This window comes from Oncorhynchus masou, chromosome 27 (genome assembly GCF_036934945.1).
Source record: "Oncorhynchus masou masou isolate Uvic2021 chromosome 27, UVic_Omas_1.1, whole genome shotgun sequence".
NCBI lineage: Eukaryota > Metazoa > Chordata > Actinopteri > Salmoniformes > Salmonidae > Oncorhynchus > Oncorhynchus masou.
In genome coordinates this window covers 41,192,955-41,215,147 of record NC_088238.1, presented here as the reverse complement: position 1 = coordinate 41,215,147, position 22,193 = coordinate 41,192,955, and the positions used below count along the sequence as shown (strand labels likewise).

Genomic DNA, 22,193 nt, shown 5'->3' with positions numbered 1-22,193 from the left:
GTCATTGTATGCTGTGGCGTTGATTTCTCTTCCCTGGAACTAAGGGGACTAGCCCGAACCATGAAAAACAGCCCCAGACCATTATTCATGTTCCACCAAACTTTACAGTTGGCACTATGACTTTGGGCAAGTAGCGTTCTCCTGCCATTTGCCAAACCCAGATTTGTCCATTGGACTGCCAGATGAGGAAGCGTGATACATCACATCAGATAACTCAATTCCACTGCTCCAGAGTCCACTGGCGGCAAGTTTTACACCACTCCAGCCAACTCTTGGTTCCAGCCGACGCTTGGCACTCCAGCTGACACTTTACACCACTCCAGCCGACACTCGGTAGTGAGTGTCGCAACCGAGGATAAACAATTGTTACACACTTCGGCACTCTCCGCTCCCTTTCTGTGAGCTTGTGTGACCTACCACTTTGCGGCTGAGCCATTCTTGCTCCTAGATGTTTCCACTTCACAATAACAGCACCAGGTGAGCCGAAATTTTATGAACTTACTTGTTGGAAAGGTGGCATCCTATGATGGTGCCACGTTGAAAGTCATTGAGCTCTTCAGTAAGGCCATTCTACTGCCATTGTTTGTCTATGGAGATTTCATGGCTGTGTGCTCGATTTTATACACCGGTCAGCAACGGGTGTGGCTGAAATAACCGAATCCACTAATTTGAATGAGTGTCCACATACTTTTGTATATATAGTGTATATTGCTTTAATTTATGGCTGGTTATGACACCTACATAAGAGTGTCAAAACCCACAAAACCTACCACACAAGGCAAAACATTCCATTACACCATAGTCTACTTGTCAACAGTATGTTTATGTTATGTATATGTAACATTTTCTGAAATTGACCATTATTAAATTATTATTATTGTAAGTGTGCACACATTCATGTCAGACATGCACCTACCCCAAAGCTCAGTTTCTGATGACTGGGATGAATGAGGGACCAGATTTAAGGAGCAGGACAAGACACCCTCTTTTTGACTGATGACTGACATAAGGGCATTTACCTGACAGGCCTATCTGGCTTATATGATTATGATGTCATAATGCTTCTTGACAGTGTCATAAAGTGTATTTTCTTAGTCCAAGTAAAGTGACACACGATGATCACAATGCTGTATGACAGTGTCATAATGTGTATATTTTACAAGTGATTTAAAATGATGGAAAAAAAACATGACTAAAGAATTCATTACAACAACTAAGGACTTAAGAAACAAACCTTCAAATGAAAAACTCGTATTGGCAGGGAAAAAAACTGATGTGAATAAATGTGGCTTTAAACACTTATGTACAATGCATTTGGAAAGTATTCAGACCCCTTCCCCTTTTCCACATTTTGTTACATTAGTCTTATTCTAAACTGGATTAAATAAATAAAATATACTCATCAATCTACACACAATACACCATAATTACAAAGTGAAAACAGGTACTTATAAATGTTTGCAAAATGTACATGTCAGAGCAAAAACCAAGCCATGAGGTCGAAAGAATTTTTGTAGAACCCCCGAAACAGATTTTTTTTCGAGGCACAGATCTGGGGAAAGGTACAAAAAAAAAACTATGCAGCATTGAAGTTCCCCAAGAACACAGTGGCCTACATCATTCTTAAAAGGAATATGTTTGGAACCAAGACCAAGACTCTTCCTAGAGCTGGCCGCCTGGACAAACTGAGAAGTCGGGGGAGAAGGGCCTTGGTCAGGGAGATGACCAAACACCCGATGGTCTCTCTGACGGAGCTCCAGAGTTCCTCTGTGGAGATGGGAGAACCTTCCAGAAGGGCAACTATCTCTGAAAATAGCTGTACAGCGATGCAATCTATGTGTCATATTTCAGTAAAATGTCCTAAAAAAAAACAGTTTTTGCTTTGTCATTATGGGGTATAGATTGATGAGGGGAAAAAAACTATTTAAACCATTTTAGAATAAGGCTGTAACGTAACAAAATGTAGAAGGTCAAGGGGTCTGAATACTTTCCGAATGCACTGTAGGTGTCATTACCAGCCATAAAGCAGTTATGACCGTGTCATAATGTGTTATGCCGCTGGGTGTTACCTTACCTTCAATATCATGGATTGCTCCATGTAGCAAAAATGTATATTATTATTGTGACACATAATTGCCATGGTAATTTTGTAAAAATCCAGTCGATGAGCATTGTGGGTAATGGAGTCATTCTACAGATTCAAAATGGGCCCACATTTGCTTACATCAAATGCATTATGACAGCACGATCTTAAATAATATTATACAAAACACAGCGACATATCAAGTGTACAGACAGATGTAAGAGGACGACACTCTTCTTTTTAACCTAAAATGAAGAAAATCAGCCCAAAATTGTACTCTCCCACAGCTTAGAAGGCTTATGTTATAATATAGATAAGCAGCATTAGGTCAAAATGGATGAGAAACAGTTTATAGCATTTTCTGAAAAGTACCTTTTTTTTAATGTACAAATAACATCAGTCAGACCATTTTCTCAACGCCCTGAGAGAAATTCCAAAACAAACTAAGAGGAATTCCTGTTTCTAATGCCGTGAAAACATCAACAGACTTTGAACAGCAGGTCTGTGTTTCCTAAAATACTCTGTTCTGTTTTATCTTTACATCATCATTCAAATAAAATCTAACTTTATTTACAAAAGTAAATTATTCACACATCTATATGAATATGCATAATCCAGAGTTGTTTTCTTCAGTCCCCCCTCCTACGAGTGATGTCCACATCCTACCCTTTAATTTCCTTCTTCTTACATAATATCTATTTGTCATAATTGAATTGCCTCTATCAATTTTCATCCAGTTTTATTCCTTTGTGGATTGTTTTCACATGTGTCAGCAGGCTAGACTTTTGAGTGAAGCTTTTCCCACAGTCACCACAGCTAAATGGTTTCTCTCCTGTGTGAGTCAATTTATGCATGTTTAGGTGTTGCTTCAGATTGAAGCTCTTCCCACAGTCACAACAGCTAAACGGTTTCTCTCCTGTGTGAGTGACTTTATGCTTCCTTAGGTTCCCCTTCAAATTGAAACTTTTCCCACAGTCACCACAACTGAATGGTTTATCTCCTGTGTGAGTCAATTTATGCTTCCTTAGGTTCCCCTTCAAATTGAAGCTTTTCCCACAGTCACCACAGCTAAACGGCTTCTCTCCTGTGTGAGTACGTATATGTTCAGATAGGGTCCACTTCTGATGGAAGCCTTTCCCACAGTCACTACAGGTAAATCGTTTCTCTCCCGTGTGAGTAAATATATGCTTCTTAAGGGAACCCTTCTGACTAAAGCCTTTTCCACAGACACCACAGCTAAATGGTTTCTTTCCAGTGCCCGTCAGTATATCTACGGTTAAGTGTTCCTTGAGATTGAAGCTCTTCCCAGAGTCATCACAGCTCCAGCTAAATGGTTTCTCGTCTGTGTGAATCATTGTGTGTTTGGAAAGATCTCCTTTCACTTTGAAGGTCTCGCCACAAACAGGACAGGTGTAGGGTTTCCCACCATGACAGAGTCGGACATGTGCCTCCAGTTTACAGGTGGAGTTGTAGTTTGTTTTGCAGAAGCGGCATTCACTGGGTCTCTTCTCGGGGAGAGTAACATGCCTCTGTAGGTCAGCTTTCTGAGCAAATGTTTCACCACAGTCACAGCAGCGGTGAGTTATTCTAGACATGGTGGTGGGTTTGGAACGGTGTTCCCCCAATGGTGGGCTAATGTCAAGTCCTACTGGGTTGCGGCTTACAATTGAGAAATGGCTGGAGTCATTGTTTTGATTATATGGAGGGTCACAGGGATTCGCGAGACCCTTTAGGTAGGTCACAGTGCCAAAAGGTTTAGAATCCACTAGTTTAGAGTCACTGTCTCTGTTCTCCACAGTCTGGGTTTGGGGAAGAGTCAAGGACCAAAGTGGGTCTTCCTGATCCCATTCACTTTTCACACAGAAAGGAGTGAATTTAAACTCTATGATATCAGCCTCCAGCCTTTGAAGCTGCTCTTCCTCCTGACTGGTGCCGAGTTCCTCCTCCTGTTCCTCTTTAATCTGTGTGTGCCCTGGGTCCTCCTGCCCCAGACTGGGGCTCCACTCCTGCTCACAGTGCTGCTGCTCAGGGGGAGCCTCCTCTTCATGAATTATGGGAGAGAGCTGCAGGGAGTCTGGAAGAAAGAAGAGGAGCAGAGGTTTGCTATATACCACATAATTAAATCGAACACCTGAATCATACAGTCATCAGCCTTTAGACATGCCTGAGTACACCTAGCTACACTAAACATTCAGAAGTAGTATGGTCTTATTTTATTTTACCATTATTTTTATCAGGTAAGTTGACTGAGAACACATTCTCATTCACAGCAATGACCTGGGGAATAGTTACAGGGGAGAGGAGGAGGATGAATGAGCCAAATGCAAGCTGGGGATGATTAGGTGACCGTGATGGTATGAGGGACAGCTTGGGAATTTAGCCAGGACACCGGGGTTAACACCCCTACTCTTACGATAAGTGACATGGGATCTTTAGCGACCACAGAGAGTCAGGACACCCATCCGAAGGACAGCACTCTACACAGGGCAGTGTCCCCAATCACTGCCCTGGGGCATTGGGATATTTTTTTGGGGGACCTGAGGAAAGAGTGCCTCTATGTGGTAGATTATAAGTTGCTAACTGAGCAAAATACAAGTTATCTGAACACAAGTGTGACGTGTAGAGTATTTTTTAATGTTTTGGTCAAATATCACGACTAAGTTCAGCATATTGGTTATGAAATTGGACATTTGAAACCAGGGTTTTGATACTGGGCAATACATCGAAAATCCACAACCACAGGAAGCAGAAACAGTACTTTTAAGATATTTTTTCATCAACAGGGACGAACTTAATCAGGTAAAAACTGTCGAACGAGCCCCCAAAAGTGCTATGATTTATTGATTTTTATGATATTATGTCACACCCTGACCATAGTTTGCTTTGTATGTTTCTATGTTTTCTTTGGTCAGGGTGTGATCTGAGTGGGCATTCTATGTTGGATGTCTTGTTTGTCTATTTCTATGTCTGGCCTGATATGGTTCTCAATCAGAGGCAGGTGTTAGTCATTGTCTCTGATTGGGAACCATATTTAGGTAGCCTGTTTGGTGTTGGGTTTTGTGGGTGATTGTTCCTGTCTCTGTGTTTGTTTTCACCAGATAGGCTGTTTCGGTTTTCTCACGTTTATTGTTTTTGTTAGTTTATTCATGTATAGTGTCTTTATTAAAAAACATGAATAACCACCACGCTGCGTTTTGGTCCGCCTCTCCTTCACCTCAAGAAAACCGTTACATATTAGTTCATCATGAAAATGCGTTTGGCCTGCCTCGCTAATTGGCAGTGTTGGGGAGTAGTGAACTTCATGTAGGACCAATGCAACTGTTTTTAAATCAATATCAAATCATTTATGGGTAACAATTAGGCACCTTACTGTAATAGTTTCCCATTAAAATGGCAAAAAAATGGCTCTTAAGCAAGAATTTGGCTAGGACTGTCTGGGAGTGGTCTGAATGGGGAGGGGGAAACTTAAAACTAGCTGTTATTGGCAGAGAGGTTTGTAACTGTATTATTGGTATATCAATCAATTTACTGCTTGGTGATGTCACCAGGCAAGCCAAAACTCCCACCCATGCAAACAGGCTGATTAGAAGATCCTGTGTAGATTGCATTTTCAACCAGCAATTATCAGGAATTCAGCTATTACAGTCACAACCTGTTTCTGACAGGTGTATTACATTGAGCACAAATCCATGCAATCTCCATAGACAAACATTGGCAGTAGAATGGGCTGAATGAAGAACTCAGTGACTTTCAAATTGGCACTATGATAGGATACCACCTTTCCAACATGTCAGTATGTCAAATGTTTTGCCCTGCCAGAGCTACCCCGGTCAACTGTAAGTGCTGTTATTGTGAAATGGAAATGTCTAGGAACAACAACGGCTCAGCAGTGAAGTGGTAGGCCACACAAGCTCACAGAATGGGAGCGTCAAGTGTTGAAGTGTGCAGCGCGTAAACATCGTCTGTCCTCGATTTCAACACTCACTACCAACTTCCAAACTGCCTCTGGAAGCAACGTCAGCACAATAACCGTTCTTTCGGAAGCTCGCCGCCATTGGACTCTGTAGCAATGGAAACGCATTCTCTGGAGTGATGAATCACGCTTCACCATCTGGCAATCCGAAGGAAAAATCCGTGTTTGGCAGATGCCACGAGAACACTACATGCCCCAATGTATTGTGCCAACTGTACAGTTTGGTGGAAGAGGAATAATGGTCTGGGGATGTTTTTCATGATTCGGGCTAGGCCCCATAGAAATCTTAACGCTACAGAATCTAAACGATTCTGTGCTTCCAACTTTGTGGCAACAGTTTGGGGAAGGTCCTTTGCTGTTTCAGCATGACAATGCCCCCGTGCACAAAGCGAGGTCCATACAAAAATGGTTTGTTGAGATCAGTGTGGAAGAACTTGACTGGTCTGCATAGAGCCCTGACCTCAACCCCATAGAACACCTTAAGGATGAATTGGAACACCAGCTGCAAGCCAGGCCTAATCGTCCAAAATCAGTGCCCAACCTTACTAAAGCTTTTGGGGGTGCATGGAGGTCCCCGCAGCAATGTTCCAACATCTAGTGGAAAGCCTTTTCAAAAGAGTGAAGGCTGTTATAGCAGCAACTCCATATTAATGCTCATGGTTGGAATGAGATGTTCAATGAGCAGGTGTCCACATACTTTTGGTCATATAGTTTAGTTTCTTAGCAAAGAGCTATTCCTCGATTTCTGCTAGGACTGTCTGGGAATGTTCTGAGTGGGGATGGGAAATCTGAAAACTTGCTTTTATAGTTGCGAAGAGACAGAATCACTAGATCACATATTCTGGTATTGAACCTATGTAGCTTGTTTCTGGTCACAGGTTCAGGAATGGCAGAAAAATCACTCCATTCACCTAAAACTAACCCTACAAATAGCACAGTTGGGAGAATTGGAAAACCATAGTCAATAAACAAAATAATGCTTAGTAAAAATAGAAATCTTTGACTTACAATTTGTAGATACTATGCAATTCGAAAAGCTCAAAATGTATGGCACATGGAAATCATAAGTGGGTGGTGTACAGAAATAGGTGGGGTTGGCTGAGGGTAGCTAAGGGGTAGGATTAAAAGCTCATGATTTATAATAGTTATGACTGAAAACACTATTTCACATTTACCTGATATGTTTAAGTACAATCTATCCAGATGTCAGAGCTGGGCTCAATTCAAATTAAAGTCAGTCAATTCAGGTCATTTTTATTTAAAATTCTGAAATGTAAAGAGTTTGGAAAGAAATAGCTTCTACTTGTCAGTTCATTGAGAATTCATTGAAAATAAATGAACATTATACAATTATTGAATACTTTCTGAATTGACTGCCTTCTATTTGAATTGAGCCCTACCCTGATATATCAAATAACTATATTGTTGCTATGTAACTAATGTGTAAAAAAAAAAAAAAAAAAAAAAAAGTGACATGTATGTAAAATGTGTGTAGAGTTTTGTCTTCCGATTACAAAAAATGAGCAGCAAAACAAAAAAGCTGTTATTGGCAGAGAAGTTTGGAACTCTTTCTTTATTGGTCTATTAACTCCTTTACCGCCTGGTGATGTCACCAGCTAGGCCAAAACTCCATCCCACCAAAATGGGATGAAATGGCTCTTTTCAAACAGCTCTTACACCGAAAGGGCATTATCATAATTTTATCATAAAAAATATATAAAACACAGGAAATCACGTTTTTGACTGCACTGAGGTTTAAGTGAACAATATTTTGTTAAGGGTGGCTTTCATGTCGCTTAACTTCCTTCAGTGTAAAGTACCTTCAAAGTATACCTATTTAAGTGTACCTATTAAGCCCACCAGAATCGAAGTTTAGACATTTCTAACATATACTGACATAATTTTTGTAGGAGTAGATATAAAATGACAGATTCATCTCTTGTGAAGTTTTATGACTTTTACATACATTTATTTTAAATTTTTATAAGAAATAAAACATTTGATCAAATATGTGAAAAGTCCGGACTGGGCATAATGGGTACCGAGTGTACCCTTTAAGCTCATGCATAGGTGTTCCAAATAAACCAACCTCTTAAAAAATATATTTTAATTCATTTCCAAATGTTCAAAACTTAAACTGACATTTATTATGTAAAATTATTTACTTGTCAAAAATATAAACACAACATGTAAAGTGATGGTCCCATGTTTCATGAGCTGAAATATAAATAACCCCAGAAATGTTCCCATACGCACAAAAAGCTTATTTCTATCAATTTGTTTTGCACAAATTTCTTTACATCCCTGCTCGTGAGCTTTTCTCTTTTGCCAAGATAACCCATCCACCTGACAGGTGTGGCATATCAAGAAGCTGAATAAACTGCATGATTATTACAGGTGCACCTTGTGCTGGGGACAATAAAAGGACAAAAATGTGCAGTTTTGTCACAAAACACAATGCCACAGATGTCTCAAGATTTGAGGGAGTGTGCAATTGGCATGCTGACTGCAGGAATGTCCACCAGAGCTGTTACCAGATAATTTTATGTTCATTTCTCTACCATAAGACGACTCCAACGTCATTTTAGAGAATTTGGCAATAGGTCCAACCAGCCTCACAACTGCAGACCATGTGTAACCACACCAGCCCAGGACCTCCACATCCAGCTTCTTCACCTGAGGGATCATCTGAGACTAGCCACCCGGGCAGCTGATGAAACTGTGGGTTTGCGCAACCAATAATTTCTGCACAAACTGTCAGAAACCGCCTCAGGGAAGCTCATCTGCTTGCTCGTCGTCCTCACCTGGGTCTTGACCTGATTGCAGTTCGCCATCATAACGGACTTCAGTGTGTATGTTGTTGTGTGGGTGAGCAGTTTGCTGATGTAAACGTTGTGAATAGAGTGCCTCATGGTGGCGGTGGGGTTATGGTTTGGGCAGGCATAACCTGCTGACAATGAACACAATTCCATTGTATCAATGGCAATTTGAATGCAGAGATACTGTGAGGAGATCCTGAGGCCTATGACTGTGCCATTCATCCGCTGCTATCACCTCATGTTTCAGCATGATAATGCACAGCCCCATGTTGCAAGGATCTGAACATAAATTCCTGGAAGCTGAAAATGTCCCATGGCCTGCATACTCACCAGACTTGCCACCCAATTGAGCACGTTTATAATGCTCTGTATTGACCTGTACGACAGCGTGTTCCAGTTCTCGCAAATATCCAGCAACTTCGCACAGCCATTGTAGTGGAGTGGGACAACATTCCACAGGTCACAATCAACAGCCTGATCAACTCCTTGCTAAGGAGATATGTCGCGCTGCATGAGACAAATGGTGGTCAAACCAGATACTGCCTGGTTTTCTGATCTACGCCCCGACCCTTTTTAAGGTATCTGTGACAAACAGATGCATATCTGTATTCCCAGTCATGTGGAATCCATAGATTTTGGCCAAATTAATTTATTTCAATTGACTGATTTCCTTATATAAACTGTAACATGTTGCGTTTATATTTGTGTTCAGAAAAACATACGAACCTATACATGTTATCTTTGGTGTGATACACAGCAGTCTCCGTAGCCGATCATTCTCCTTCTGGTACCCCACTACCGTTTCCTCAACTGCCCCGAAAATCTCCACAGCGGCAGCCGTTAAACGCTCATTCAAAAACACACGCAAGAACTCTAGTTTAGACATTTCCTATCAAATTAGTTTTGCGTTGCAAATTCAAATGAGTCAGTTGGTATTTCTTTAGTCAACAGAATGAATGTTCAAAATCAAAACAAATTCGGCTCCAATCCTACTTCCGTGTTCTACTCCAGGAATTTTAGACGATTCCTTGGTTCTAGCTAGCGAGTGGCAAGCTCAGAAACACAACAGCGCTGCCAGCTGGTTGGGGGTTTACTACTGTGCAAGGCAGCCAGTCCACAGACTAGTAAAGTGAAACGATGCCTACTTTTTTTTAACATTAGATAAACAGTGGTTATCACAAGTATAGGATAATCTGGGAGAATCATTTATTTCTCAGAAGTCTATTGTATATCAATACTCAATATCATGAATTAGCAAAATTAGTTCAAAATGAATGAAAAATCGTTTTTGACAAATGGATGGAGATCTTTTCTGGAAAGTATATATTTAATGTATCAACAATAACCCCAGTCTGACCATTCATTCTCCAGAGATAAATGGTTTCTCTCCTGTGTGAGTTGCTTTGTGCTTCCTTAGGTAACCTTTGAGACTGAAGCTTTTCCCACAGTCGCCACAGCTGAATAATTTATCTCCTGTGTGAGTCAGTTTGTGCACAGTTCGGGTCCTTAGGGTCTGCCTTAGCCCAAGAATGTACTCTTAAGCAGTGTAGATGAGCCTACCGTTACTCCCTAAGGTCCATGGACCTTATATGTTCATTTTCAAAAGTAGACGGGCTCTAGCAGCCAAAACAGACAAATACTCCATCTAAATGTGAATCGATTCTCAATTGCAATATAGTTCTAGAAACTTTCATATCACATAAAAATAATTTCACAACTGCAAAAGATGCACTTAAAAAAATGGGTTTCATTGTCACATACACCGGATAGGTGCAGTAAATTGAATTGTTTCAGCCATAGTAGTAAGGCGCCCCTGGAGCAAATTAGTGTTAAGTGCCTCGCACAAGGGCACAGACAGATTTTTCACCATGTCGACTTGGGTATTCAAACCAGCAACTTTTAGGTTACTGGCCCAACGCACTAGGCTACCTGCCGCCCTGTACACGGTTTTATCCGGCTTTATCACAGTTGCAACCGACAGTATTTTTCGGTTACAACAGGTTTCTGGTGGCTTTCTTCCATTACAGAGGTGTTCAGAGGATGCTAGATAGAGGCGACCACCTGTGGTAATTAGCTGACTTCCTTAAACACATACTATAACATGGAGATATGACAGTGTGGAAAGACTCTATTTTTTATTTAACTCAGCAAGACAGTTAAGAACAAATTCTTATTTACAATGACAGCCTAGGAACAGTGGGTTAACTGCCTTGTTCAGGGGCAGAACAACAGATTTCTACCTTGTCAGCTCAGGGATTCAATCTAGCAACCTTTTGGTTCCTGCCCCAACGCTCTAACCACTAGGCTACCTGCCACCCCTACGCTAACCCTAACCCTATAAAGATGTGTATTAATTTCACTTTTTTTGTGTGAAAATGATTTCTTGCTGATATGAAAGATACATTCCTTATGTTTCCAAAACTGTACCGCAAGCTATGCCTGTTCACATTTAGATCAAGCGTAGGGGCTGTATCAAAAGTCCCCTGAGAAGAAGTTACCTTCATCAATAAGCACATCTATGAATAGGTTCTGCCTGTGATTGACATTTTCCTAGTCACCACAGCTAAATGGTTTCTCTCTCGTGCGAGTAAGTTTATGCTGCTTTAGGGTCTGCCTATACTTGAAGCTTTCCACACAGTCACCACAGTTACAGTGCCTTGCGAAAGTATTCGGCCCCCTCGAACTTTGCGACCTTTTGCCACATTTCAGGCTTCAAACATAAATATATAAAACTGTATTTTTTTGTGAAGAATCAACAACAAGTGGGACACAATCATGAACTGGAACAACATTTATTGGATATTTCAAACATTTTTAACAAATCAAAAACTGAAAAATTGGGCGTGCAAAATTATTCAGCCCCTTTACTTTCAGTGCAGCAAACTCTCTCCAGAAGTTCAGTGAGGATCTCTGAATGATCCAATGTTGACCTAAATGACTAATGATGATAAATACAATCCACCTGTGTGTAATCAAGTCTCTGTGTAAATGCACCTGCACTGTGATAGTCTCAGAGGTCCGTTAAAAGCGCAGAGAGCATCATGAAGAACAAGGAACACACCAGGCAGGTCCGAGATGCTGTTGTGAAGAAGTTTAAAGCCGGATTTGGATACAAAAAGATTTCCCAAGCTTTAAACATCCCAAGGAGCACTGTGCAAGCAATAATATTGAAATGGAAGGAGTATCAGACCACTGCAAATCTACCAAGACCTGGCCGTCCCTCTAAACTTTCAGCTCATACAAGGAGAAGACTGATCAGAGATGCAGCCAAGAGGCCATGATCACTCTGGATGAACTGCAGAGATCTACAGCTGAGGTGGGAGACTCTGTCCATAGGACAACAATCAGTCGTATATTGCACAAATCTGGCCTTTATGGAAGAGTGGCAAGAAGAAAGCCATTTCTTAAAGATATCCATAAAAAGTGTCCATTTAAAGTTTGCCACAAGCCACCTGGGAGACACACCAAACATGTGGAAGAAGGTGCTCTGGTCAGATGAAACCAAAATTGAACTTTTTGGCAACAATGCAAAACGTTATGTTTGGCGTAAAAGCAACACAGCTCATCACCCTGAACACACCATACCCACTGTCAAACATGGTGGTGGCAGCATCATGGTTTGGGCCTGCTTTTCTTCAGCAGGGACAGGGAAGATGGTTAAAATTGATGGGAAGATGGATGGAGCTAAATACAGGACCATTCTGGAAGAAAACCTGATGGAGTCTGCAAAAGACCTGAGACTGAGATTTGTCTTCCAACAAGACAATGATCCAAAACATAAAGCAAGATCTACAATGGAATGGTTAAAAAATAAACATATCCAGGTGTTAGAATGGCCAAGTCAAAGTCCAGACCTGAATCCAATCGAGAATCTGTGGAAAGAACTGAACACTGCTGTTCACAAATGCTCTCCATCCAACCTCACTGAGCTCGAGCTGTTTTGCAAGGAGGAATGGGAAAAAATGTCAGTCTCTCGATGTGCAAAACTGATAGAGACATACCCCAAGCGACTTACAGCTGTAATCGCAGCAAAAGGTGGCGCTACAAAGTATTAACTTAAGGGGGCTGAATAATTTTGCACGCCCAATTTTTCAGTTTTTGATTTGTTAAAAAAGTTTGAAATATCCAATAAATGTCGTTCCACTTCATGATTGTGTCCCACTTGTTGTTGATTCATCACAAGAAAATACAGTTTTATATCTTCATGTTTGAAGCCTGAAATGTGGCAAAAGGTCGCAAAGTTCAAGGGGGCCGAATACTTTCGCAAGGCACTGTAAATTATTTCTCTCCTCTGTGAATCAGTTTATGCCTGGTTAGGGTCCCCTTGAGACTGAAGCTTATCCCACGACCACAGCTAAATTATTAATCTCCTGTGTGAGTCGGTATATTCATCCCTAGGTCTCCCTTCTGACTGAAGCCTTTCCCACAGTCATCACAGCTAAATGGTTTCTCTTCTGTGAGAGTGTTTGTCCTTCCTTAGGTAACCTTTGAGACTGAAGCTTTTCCTACGGTCACCACCGCTAAATGATCTCTCTCCTGTGTGAATCTACATGTGTCTCGACAGATCTCCCTTGACAGGTGCAGTGTGTCCCACCGTGACAGAGTCGGACTTCGCCTTTCAGGTTACAGTTGTAGCATTTTTTTGCAGAAAAGGCATTCATTGGGGTCTCTTTTGACGAGAGTCATATGCCTCTGCAGGTCAACTTTCAGAGCAAACGTTTCACCACAGTCACGGCAATGGCAAGTTTTTCTCGACGTGGTGCTGGGTTTGGAACAGTGTTCCCCCATTGATGGGTTTGGATCCAATGGAGGGTTAGGATCCAATGATGGGCTGGGATGGGCTGAGATCCAATGGTGGGTTTGGAGCCAGTCGTGGGTTGGGATCCAATGATGGACTGGGATGGGCTGGGATCCAATGGTGGGTTTGGATCCAATGGTGGGTTTGGAGCCAGTGGTGGGTTGGGATCCAATGGTGGGTTGGGATCCAATTGTGGGCTGATGTCAAGTACTACTGGGTCGCTGCTTACGGCTGAGCTGTGGCTGGAGGCATTGTTTCAATTATTAATGCCACATGCACAATGAAGTACAGTGAAATTCCTTTCTTGCAAACTCTAACCCCAAGGCAGTAATCGATATCAATTAATACTAAACATATCAAGGTAGAACAAAACAAGAAGAACACGATAAAGTAAGTAAGCATACCATATACAGGATCATCTCCAGTAACATATTTACAACGTGAGGAGATACTGGATCGATAGAGGTTATTTCTCCTAACGTGCTGCGTAAATTCTCCTTTTTCTCTTGCTTTGTTTCTTCTTTTCCATATAAATATATATTAATATATGTAGCCTTGGAAATAAAGTTAATGAAATCAATAACTTGCTAACATCAGATAACATTCATATATTAAGCCTTTTCTGAGACTCACTTAGATAATTCATTTGATGATACAGCATTAGCAAAACAAGGATATAACGTCTATAGAAGAGACAGGAATGCTTATGTGGGAGGTCTTGCTGTATACAGTGGATTCAGAAAGTATTCAGACCTCTTGACTTTTTCCACATTTTGTTACGTTACATCTAGGGATGAACAATATATCAGTACCGGACGATATGAGCTAAAAAAATGCCAACATCAGCATTGGCTCGATGTCTTGTTTAAAGCCGATGTGCAAAATCGATGTCAAAGCTGATGTTCATACCTATATAACGTAGGTAGATGATGTAATGACGCCACAAAAAATATAGCGTTACAAGTGCAACACAGCATTCCCAACCTACCACACGATGTCTGCTGTGTGGATTGAGCAGTCAACAAGTCGAGCAGGTATTTGAAAGAGTAAGAACATTTCAGCGAGACAACTCAAAGGCGAAATCCATTAACGCCAAGATAATGGAATTCATTGCCCTTGACAATCAATAATTCTCTGTTGTGGATGATGTTGGCTTTCGCCGACTGGTCGAGCACTGGTACACACCAGCAAGTAAGCGCTATTTTTAAGATGTTGCCTTACCGGAGTTACAAAGTATTGTTGAAACTCACATCCATGAGCTACTTGCTATGGGCGTCACTGCTATTAGCTTCACGACTGACATTTGGACCACCGATGTCAGCCCCATGAGCTTTATGAGTCTGACAGCACCGTGGGTCGACGAGGATTTCGTACTGAGGAAAGCCGTATTGCATGCTCAAGAATGTGCTGGTTCTCATACCGCTGCTGCCATTTCAATGGCATTTGAGAACATGTTTGAAACTTGTAAACATGAACACTCCTAGCGCCATTCGAACAACTGGCTCAAGAAATAAGCTCAACTGAGTCTGCAGCAGACGTGATACCATGTCATGGCATTGAATCGCGTGCTCAACAAAACTGCCAACACAGATCGTCGGGTTATCTTGTAAAAGTACTCTACGAGAGGAAGTGAACAAGCGATTCGATGGCATTCTCTCTGAACCTCTACTGTGTCGCCACCATGCTCTGACATGCACTGTCAACTGTGGGAACTTGTATAGAATGGTGTGTGCCTTTTCATGTCCAATCAATCGAATTTACCACAGGTGGACTCCAACCTAGTTGTATAAACATCTCAAGGATGATCAATGGAAGCAGGATGCACCTGAGCTAAATGTCAAGTCTCATAGAAAAGGGTGTGAATACTTATGGAAATAAGGTATTTCTGTGTTTTATTTTTAATACATTTGCAACAAAAAAAAATAAACCTGTTCGATTGGACATGAAAGGCACACAGCATTCTATACAAGGTCCCACAGTTGACAGTGCATGTCAGAGCAAAAACCAAGCCATGAGGTCGAAGAAATTGTTTCATCCATTTTTTTTATCATGAAAAACAACTGGAAAAGTAGGGGTTAAATGTGAAATGCAAACTACTAGGCTAATCAGACCTATAACAATGGAGAGTAGTGATTGGCTATAGATTTTGAATCCAGTTTAGTTTATTCTCTCTGCCTTTCTGAAGTAGTCTTTTCCCCCTTTTCGAAATCCCAAAGCAAGGAGTTTTCTGCTGCTGTTGTGATAGCCAATCACTAACTCTCCATTGTTGTAGCTTTGATTAGCCTATTAGTTTGCATTTCACATTGAACCCCTACTTTACCAGTTGTTTTTCATGATAAAAAAAAATGGATGAAATTGTTCACCTGGGAAATGAATAAATTGGAGGCAAGCAATCATCGAAGATGCTGGTCAGAAACGTCGACCCACAATATAAACCTAAAGCGCTCTACGCTATGAAACAGTTCTACATGCTGTGTGTTTTAATATCTCTAATGGGGAGTTTTGTCATCCACTAAGGGAATTATGTAGCACGATTGGTTTGTACCCCTCCTCTGAGTTTGACATCTGCCAGACTAGGGCCCAATGACAAATCGACCCCTAGACCCTACGCCAGCCACACTCAACTGGCAGACCACGGTTCATATCTGGACCTAGAAAGGGGTGGATATGGACTACGGTCCTGACATACATTTTTTGTCAAATAAAAAATGTAGGAACTGTCGGGCTTTCAACTTACTGCTGTTGAGAGTTATAATAGTAGAATGCCTGCACGAGGTGCAATTTCATTTAGAAATTTGTTAGTGCATATGGACATTTTTCCTCTTGTTATGCATTTTTACTCTTGACAACCCAGGTGGCCCCCATTTGATTTTGCTGAGTCACTCAGGTATGAAAACACATAAGACATGGCAAAATGTGTAGAATTGCAGGAATTGAGCTTTAAAATGGCAACAGTTTGGGTTCGCATGGGTATCGAGGTCGGGGTTTGTTACTACGCCGATAAATGACGATATCTATCCGGCCCTTTGCCACCTCGGACATTTGTGTAACCGGACCTTCTGAACTAGTACCCAGCTGTGTGTATTGCATCACCTTTTGATTCGGGTCACATGCACTGCCTGATTTCTAGTCTCATATGGATGCTGGTGGATAGCAAACCCGTCAACTGGCCAGCAAAGAAAAAATCATCACACAAATTCGTGCTTTTGGCAAGACAACCAGACCCAACACAAGACGCAACAGTCTCATCCAAAATGATTGTGTGTGTGTGTGTGTGTGTGTGTGTGTGTGTGTGTGTGTGTGTGTGTGTGTGTGTGTGTGTGTGTGTGTGTGTGTGTGTGTGTGTGTGTGTGTGTGTGTGTGTGTGTGTGTGGAAATTCCCTTGGCTGTGTCGTGGTCTGTTGTAACATCTGTTTTTATCATTAGGAAAGTGGCTGTGGGCCAAGAGGTACTCTGCTTTGAGATTGGCATTTAGGAATGTCCTCTTTCTGACACCACGCCAACTAATTACATGTCCCTTGATTTGATTTACAGAAATGCATAATGAAAGACGGTATGCCAAAATCACTTCATATTATTAATAATACATGAGATTTACATAGCACTTTTCAAGGACCCGAAGACATTTATGTTGTTGTTGTTCAGATATTTGTGCGACACCTCATCGAGAGTGCACTATTATACTATTATATTATCAAGTGTCTCTTACAGTATGTTGGGCCTCACATGCCAGTAATGATTCATACTGTTTGTCTGTCTATGTACAGTAATATTCTTAAGCACTTTGGGGTTTTCTGAATTGGCTAATTGACCTGGCCAACGAATCGGTTTCCAACTTGTTTGTCTTGTTTTATATGATAATACTATTCATCCAACAGGTTTTTTTTGGGCCATCCTCTCCTTTTTCTTTTACCTCCACATGACTCCATGTTTTTTATTTTTTAGTGAGGCATATATACTGTATATTTTATATTTTTGAAGTACCTCATGGGAGCAGCACTGATCCAAAAATATGAAACGCTTCACTTTCTGAAGACTTTTGTAGTTCTAGAGACATCACTCCATAGATGCACTACGTCTCCCACGATGCATAGCCTAGCTCAGGCTCAGTTGACAAATAACAACACTCTTCTCTCCAACTGAAACAGGCAGACCACGTCCGTCCAAGGCACAGGCAACATGGAGTGAGTTCTGGTTACTTCAACCTTCCAAATAAGTTCTCTAGATGTAGAAGCAGAGACTTTCCGGTATAAACCCTGAAATATAACCAAAAGCTCTGCTGACACACAAATATGTGTGTAAATAGGAGAACCCCCACCCACCTTCCTATGTACAAAACCATTATATGTAGATTATAGGCACAGAAAAGTGAAAAAGGGCCTAAAGTCCTCCTATGCACAGTCATTCCTGTAAGCCATCATCTAAAGTAGCCCAACAAACATAATGAATGGGATGCTTGTTTTAAACAACCAATCGTGTGTGTGTGTGTATGGACGCAGACTCTCAAATCAGGTCCAGTTTATTTTGGAAAGCAGCCCCGTATAGTCACAAACATGCATATCTCAACTTCTCCGTTCTCTTCCTCTCTCTTTCCTCTCCTCCCTTCATTTCCCCCTCATGAACCCACCAGCCGGCCTCTCACCTCCAGTAGCGTGATGTCCGGCAATGTGACCAACAAGACGGACCCTCGTTCACTCCGTTCCCGGGTTTTCATCGGGAACCTCAACACACTCCTGGTCACCAAGGCAGACGTGGAAGCCATCTTCAAGTAGGTAGCACGATACTCTGGCTGCTCTCTGCTCAAACATCACCAGCCTCTGTGTATGTGTGTCTTTCTGCGGGGTTGGGATAGAGCAGGAGAATCCAATTCAATGCTGTCCCAGAAGGGCAATTCTTGTGTAGCGTGAAAATATCCAATGGACAGCCACAGATGTACAAAAGACACATTTCCATTCGTTGTACATTGGACAATAAATGAACTCGTTGTTCTTCTTCTTCAGCAAGTACGGCAACATTGTGGGCTGCTCCGTCCACAAGGGGTTCGCGTTCATCCAGTACGCCAACGAGAGGAACGCCCGGACCGCTGTAGCAGGCGAGGACGGGAGGATGATTGTAGGGCAGGTGCTCGGTAAGAACCCAGGCAGCGGTATTCCACTCCTGCTCCCGTGTCCCCACTCTTCCTCCAATATGTTTCCCCTCTTCTAAAGGCATAGTATATGTGGGGACATGTGATAATGTGGATGTTACACCCCCCTGTCAAGATATAACTTCCTCTTGATTTTGCCTCTTTTTTCCCCCCTCTGCTCTATTTGTGTTCTTTCTGTATGTCTTTCTACCCCCCCCCCCCTCCCCCCTCTCTCAGACATTAACCTCGCTTGTGAACCAAAGCCTCAGAGATTGAAGACAGTTAAGCGCTCCGCAGGAGACAGGTGTACCTCAACTCCTCTCTGTGTGAATGAAAAACAACTAAATAGGACCTGTACCAAGTGTTTCAGTTGATCTCGCTCACTCTCTCTCTCTCACTCTCCCACCACCCTGGCCGTCTGTCTGTCCGCCCGCCCAGTTCTTCATTTGATTTGGACTATGGCTTCCAGAGAGATTACTATGACCTGTAAGTCTTTGGTTCGCCGTTGCCACACACACACTATACTTAAAAAGGGATAAAGAATCTGATATTTTTGCTGTACCTCCTTCTTAAACTGCTGCGTTCTTTTGAGAGATGTTACACATTGAACCCATTACATTTGTAACAGCCTTATGTCGTATAACCTGCGTGTGTGTGTGTGTGCCTGTTTTGTGTTGCCGTTGTAGGATGTACTCGTACCATTCCCGTGTGCCTCCCCCCTCCCTCCACCCCTGTCCCGGCCGGCGATCCCCTCCAAACATCCCCGGGTCAGTTTGAGTGGAGGTGGAGGGGGCAGCCGACGCACCGAGACCCGCTTCTCATCTTCCACCTGCAGGAGCAGCCACAGGACCTCGATCTCACGCACCAGTCAGTGCCACGCGAATACGTGGAATGACAGACGCTTTCGACACTTCCGACATTGATCAAACACACTCGTGCTAACTACACAACGGTATAACTTGATCTCGTCCCTGACACACACTTACCAACTCCAAATTCACTCAGGCCAGTTACCCATTATGCATTTACCCTGTAGACGCATGCATCCATGTTAATTCTCTGGAAGTGACATCCATACCGACTGTAAATGTATGCCTCTGACTCTCTCCTCCTTCCTTCTCCCCCCGCCCCCTGTTCCTAACCCAGTGAAGACAGATGACCTGCAGACCATCAAGGGAGAGTTGGCCCAGATCAAACACAAAGTGGACTACCTGCTGGAGAGTGTGGAGCGCCTGGGGAAGGACCACAGTAAGAAGTCCGGTAGGACGGGGACAGACACGAGTGATGGATGTACACTCGTTGCCCACTGCATTTTCAGACATAAATATGTATAAAGCAACTCATTTTTGTTTATCAATTAAAATCTCTCTGGCTCTCCCTCTAGACGTGGAGAGTAGTGGGAAGCCGGAGACAGGGGAGGTGTCTCGTCTCCTCAACTGCGGAGGGAAGGAGGAAAGTCTACAGAGGGCGAGAGAGAACCAGTCTCTCAATGACTCAGAAGAGGAGGAGGAGGGAGACCTACTGGAGGAAGAGGAGGTGTAGCTTACATTTTAGCTAGTCATTTAGCGGAAGCTGGATGGATGTTCCTCAATGCTGGAAGGGGAAGGGGGGGGGGGGCAGGGGCCTGAGTGAAAAACGGTTTGGGAACCCTTGCCCCCGAGGTTTGAAAACCCACTGAACTGGAGGATAGCTGAGAGGGTGCTGTACTGCTGCATTTACATCAGCAGGTGGCACTGAGCATCGACAGTTTTACACTGAGGCTACGATGAATTGTGGCACACGAGTTGGAAGATTTTTACAAGGTTAACAATGATACAGACTTGTATAGGAGGATGTTATGTCAGGATTTTCCTCTGTATGCCATTTTTATTGACTTGAACAATTTTCATTGTTTGTGTTTATCAGGAAATACATAAGGACTTTGACCTTATTTGACCTTGAGTTCTAAAACGGGCATTATTCATGTTGGTTTGTTTGTTTGTCTCGGTTGCCATGTGATTTCAGTTAATCATTACACGGACTGTGCTTGTGAATAAAAACAATCTAAGTGGGAATGTTCCAGTCCAGAATGTCTTTGAGCTGTTTATAATCAAGATGAAGTGACATGTGTGGGGGTAATAAAGGAGTTTCTCTCTCTCTTTCTCTGAATCAATGTTGTACACATCATTTCAACCCAAAACAATGGCACGGTGATGATGTTGAATCAACGTGAGAAACTGATTGGATTTGCAAAAAGGCATGTATCATTATAGTCATGTTTTTACCCGACTTTGAACCCAAATCCAATGACGGTTGACATTCTTGGGCTGATTTCACGTTGAATCCACGTTAGTTGACATCTCAACCAAATGTAAATCAAAACTAGACATTGAACTAACTAACGTATGTGCTCAATGGGAATGTTTGGAAGTATTCAATGCATAGCTATTTGCTTTTGGATATGGCATGCAAGTGGAGTGCGTGGGTGCATGCAGTGTGTGTTTACAGAGTACGGAGCAGGTCTGGGCCTATCTGACTATAATGATACATTCTTACTAGGACTCATCATACCTCTCCTCCCTCCTCTACTCTCTCCATTCCTCTCCTTCCTCCCTCTACTCTCTCCATTCCTCTCCTCCCTCTCTCTACTCTCTCCATTCCTCTCCTTCCTCCCTCTACTCTCTCCATTCCTCTCCTCCCTCCCTCTACTCTCTCCATTCCTCTCCTCCCTCCCTCTACTCTTTCCATTCCTCTCCTCCCTCCCTTCCTCTACTCTCCATTCCTCTCCTCCCTCCTCTACTCTCTCCATTCCTCCCTCCCTCCCTCCCTCTACTCTCTCCACTCTTCTCCTCCTAGTCCTCCCAAGTCCTGTCTTCTCTGCCCTGCTTTCTCTTATAGGCTCATGTTCACTCCACAGTCCCTGTGATAGCTATGGAATCAGCATGTCCCTCACATTATCTTGGCCTCTGAGAAACAGAGGTTCTCAAATCCTAATGGACAGATTGACAGATGGAGCAGGAAATAATAAATAAAAAAGTGACGATGAAAGATAATTATTCATCCCTCTTTTATTACGGACAGGATTTTCGGGAGGACAGATGGTGATCAGTAGAAAAGTGTTAGATGAAAATAGTGAATAAAAGGAGGACAGGGTGTAAAAAAGACATAACGAGGAGAGACAAATAAAGGAGTTGATGACAGATGGTGGGATGAGGATGGAGAGATAGAGGACATGTGGAAAAGGTTTTGTAAGATTCCCGGAACAGGAGATATGAAGGAAATGTTCAACAGATGATTCTCTCTCCCTGAGTCAATTTGTATTCAACCAACCCTCACATTCTGAGCAAAGGCCACAATAGGGGAAGTAACTCTCTTTAGTTTTGGTATATGATACGATCCTTGTATATTATGTAAGG

General features: G+C 42.3%; 1 protein-coding gene and 1 pseudogene across 1 annotated transcript; one reads left to right on the top strand and one right to left on the bottom strand.

Annotated features, from left to right (window-relative positions):
• Positions 1-2,727: 2,727 nt before the first annotated feature.
• LOC135516173 (zinc finger protein 501-like) lies at positions 2,728-9,890 on the bottom strand. Its single transcript, XM_064940267.1, has 2 exons — positions 9,602-9,890; positions 2,728-4,157 (listed from the first exon to the last, which is right to left on the bottom strand). Exons 1-2 carry the CDS (start codon positions 9,759-9,761, stop codon positions 2,806-2,808), a joined length of 1,512 nt encoding a protein of 503 aa, XP_064796339.1. The 5' UTR covers positions 9,762-9,890; the 3' UTR covers positions 2,728-2,805.
• Positions 9,891-18,316: 8,426 nt separating this feature from the next.
• Positions 18,317-20,340, top strand: LOC135515455 (heterogeneous nuclear ribonucleoprotein C-like; annotated as a pseudogene).
• The last annotated feature ends 1,853 nt before the right edge of the window (positions 20,341-22,193 follow it).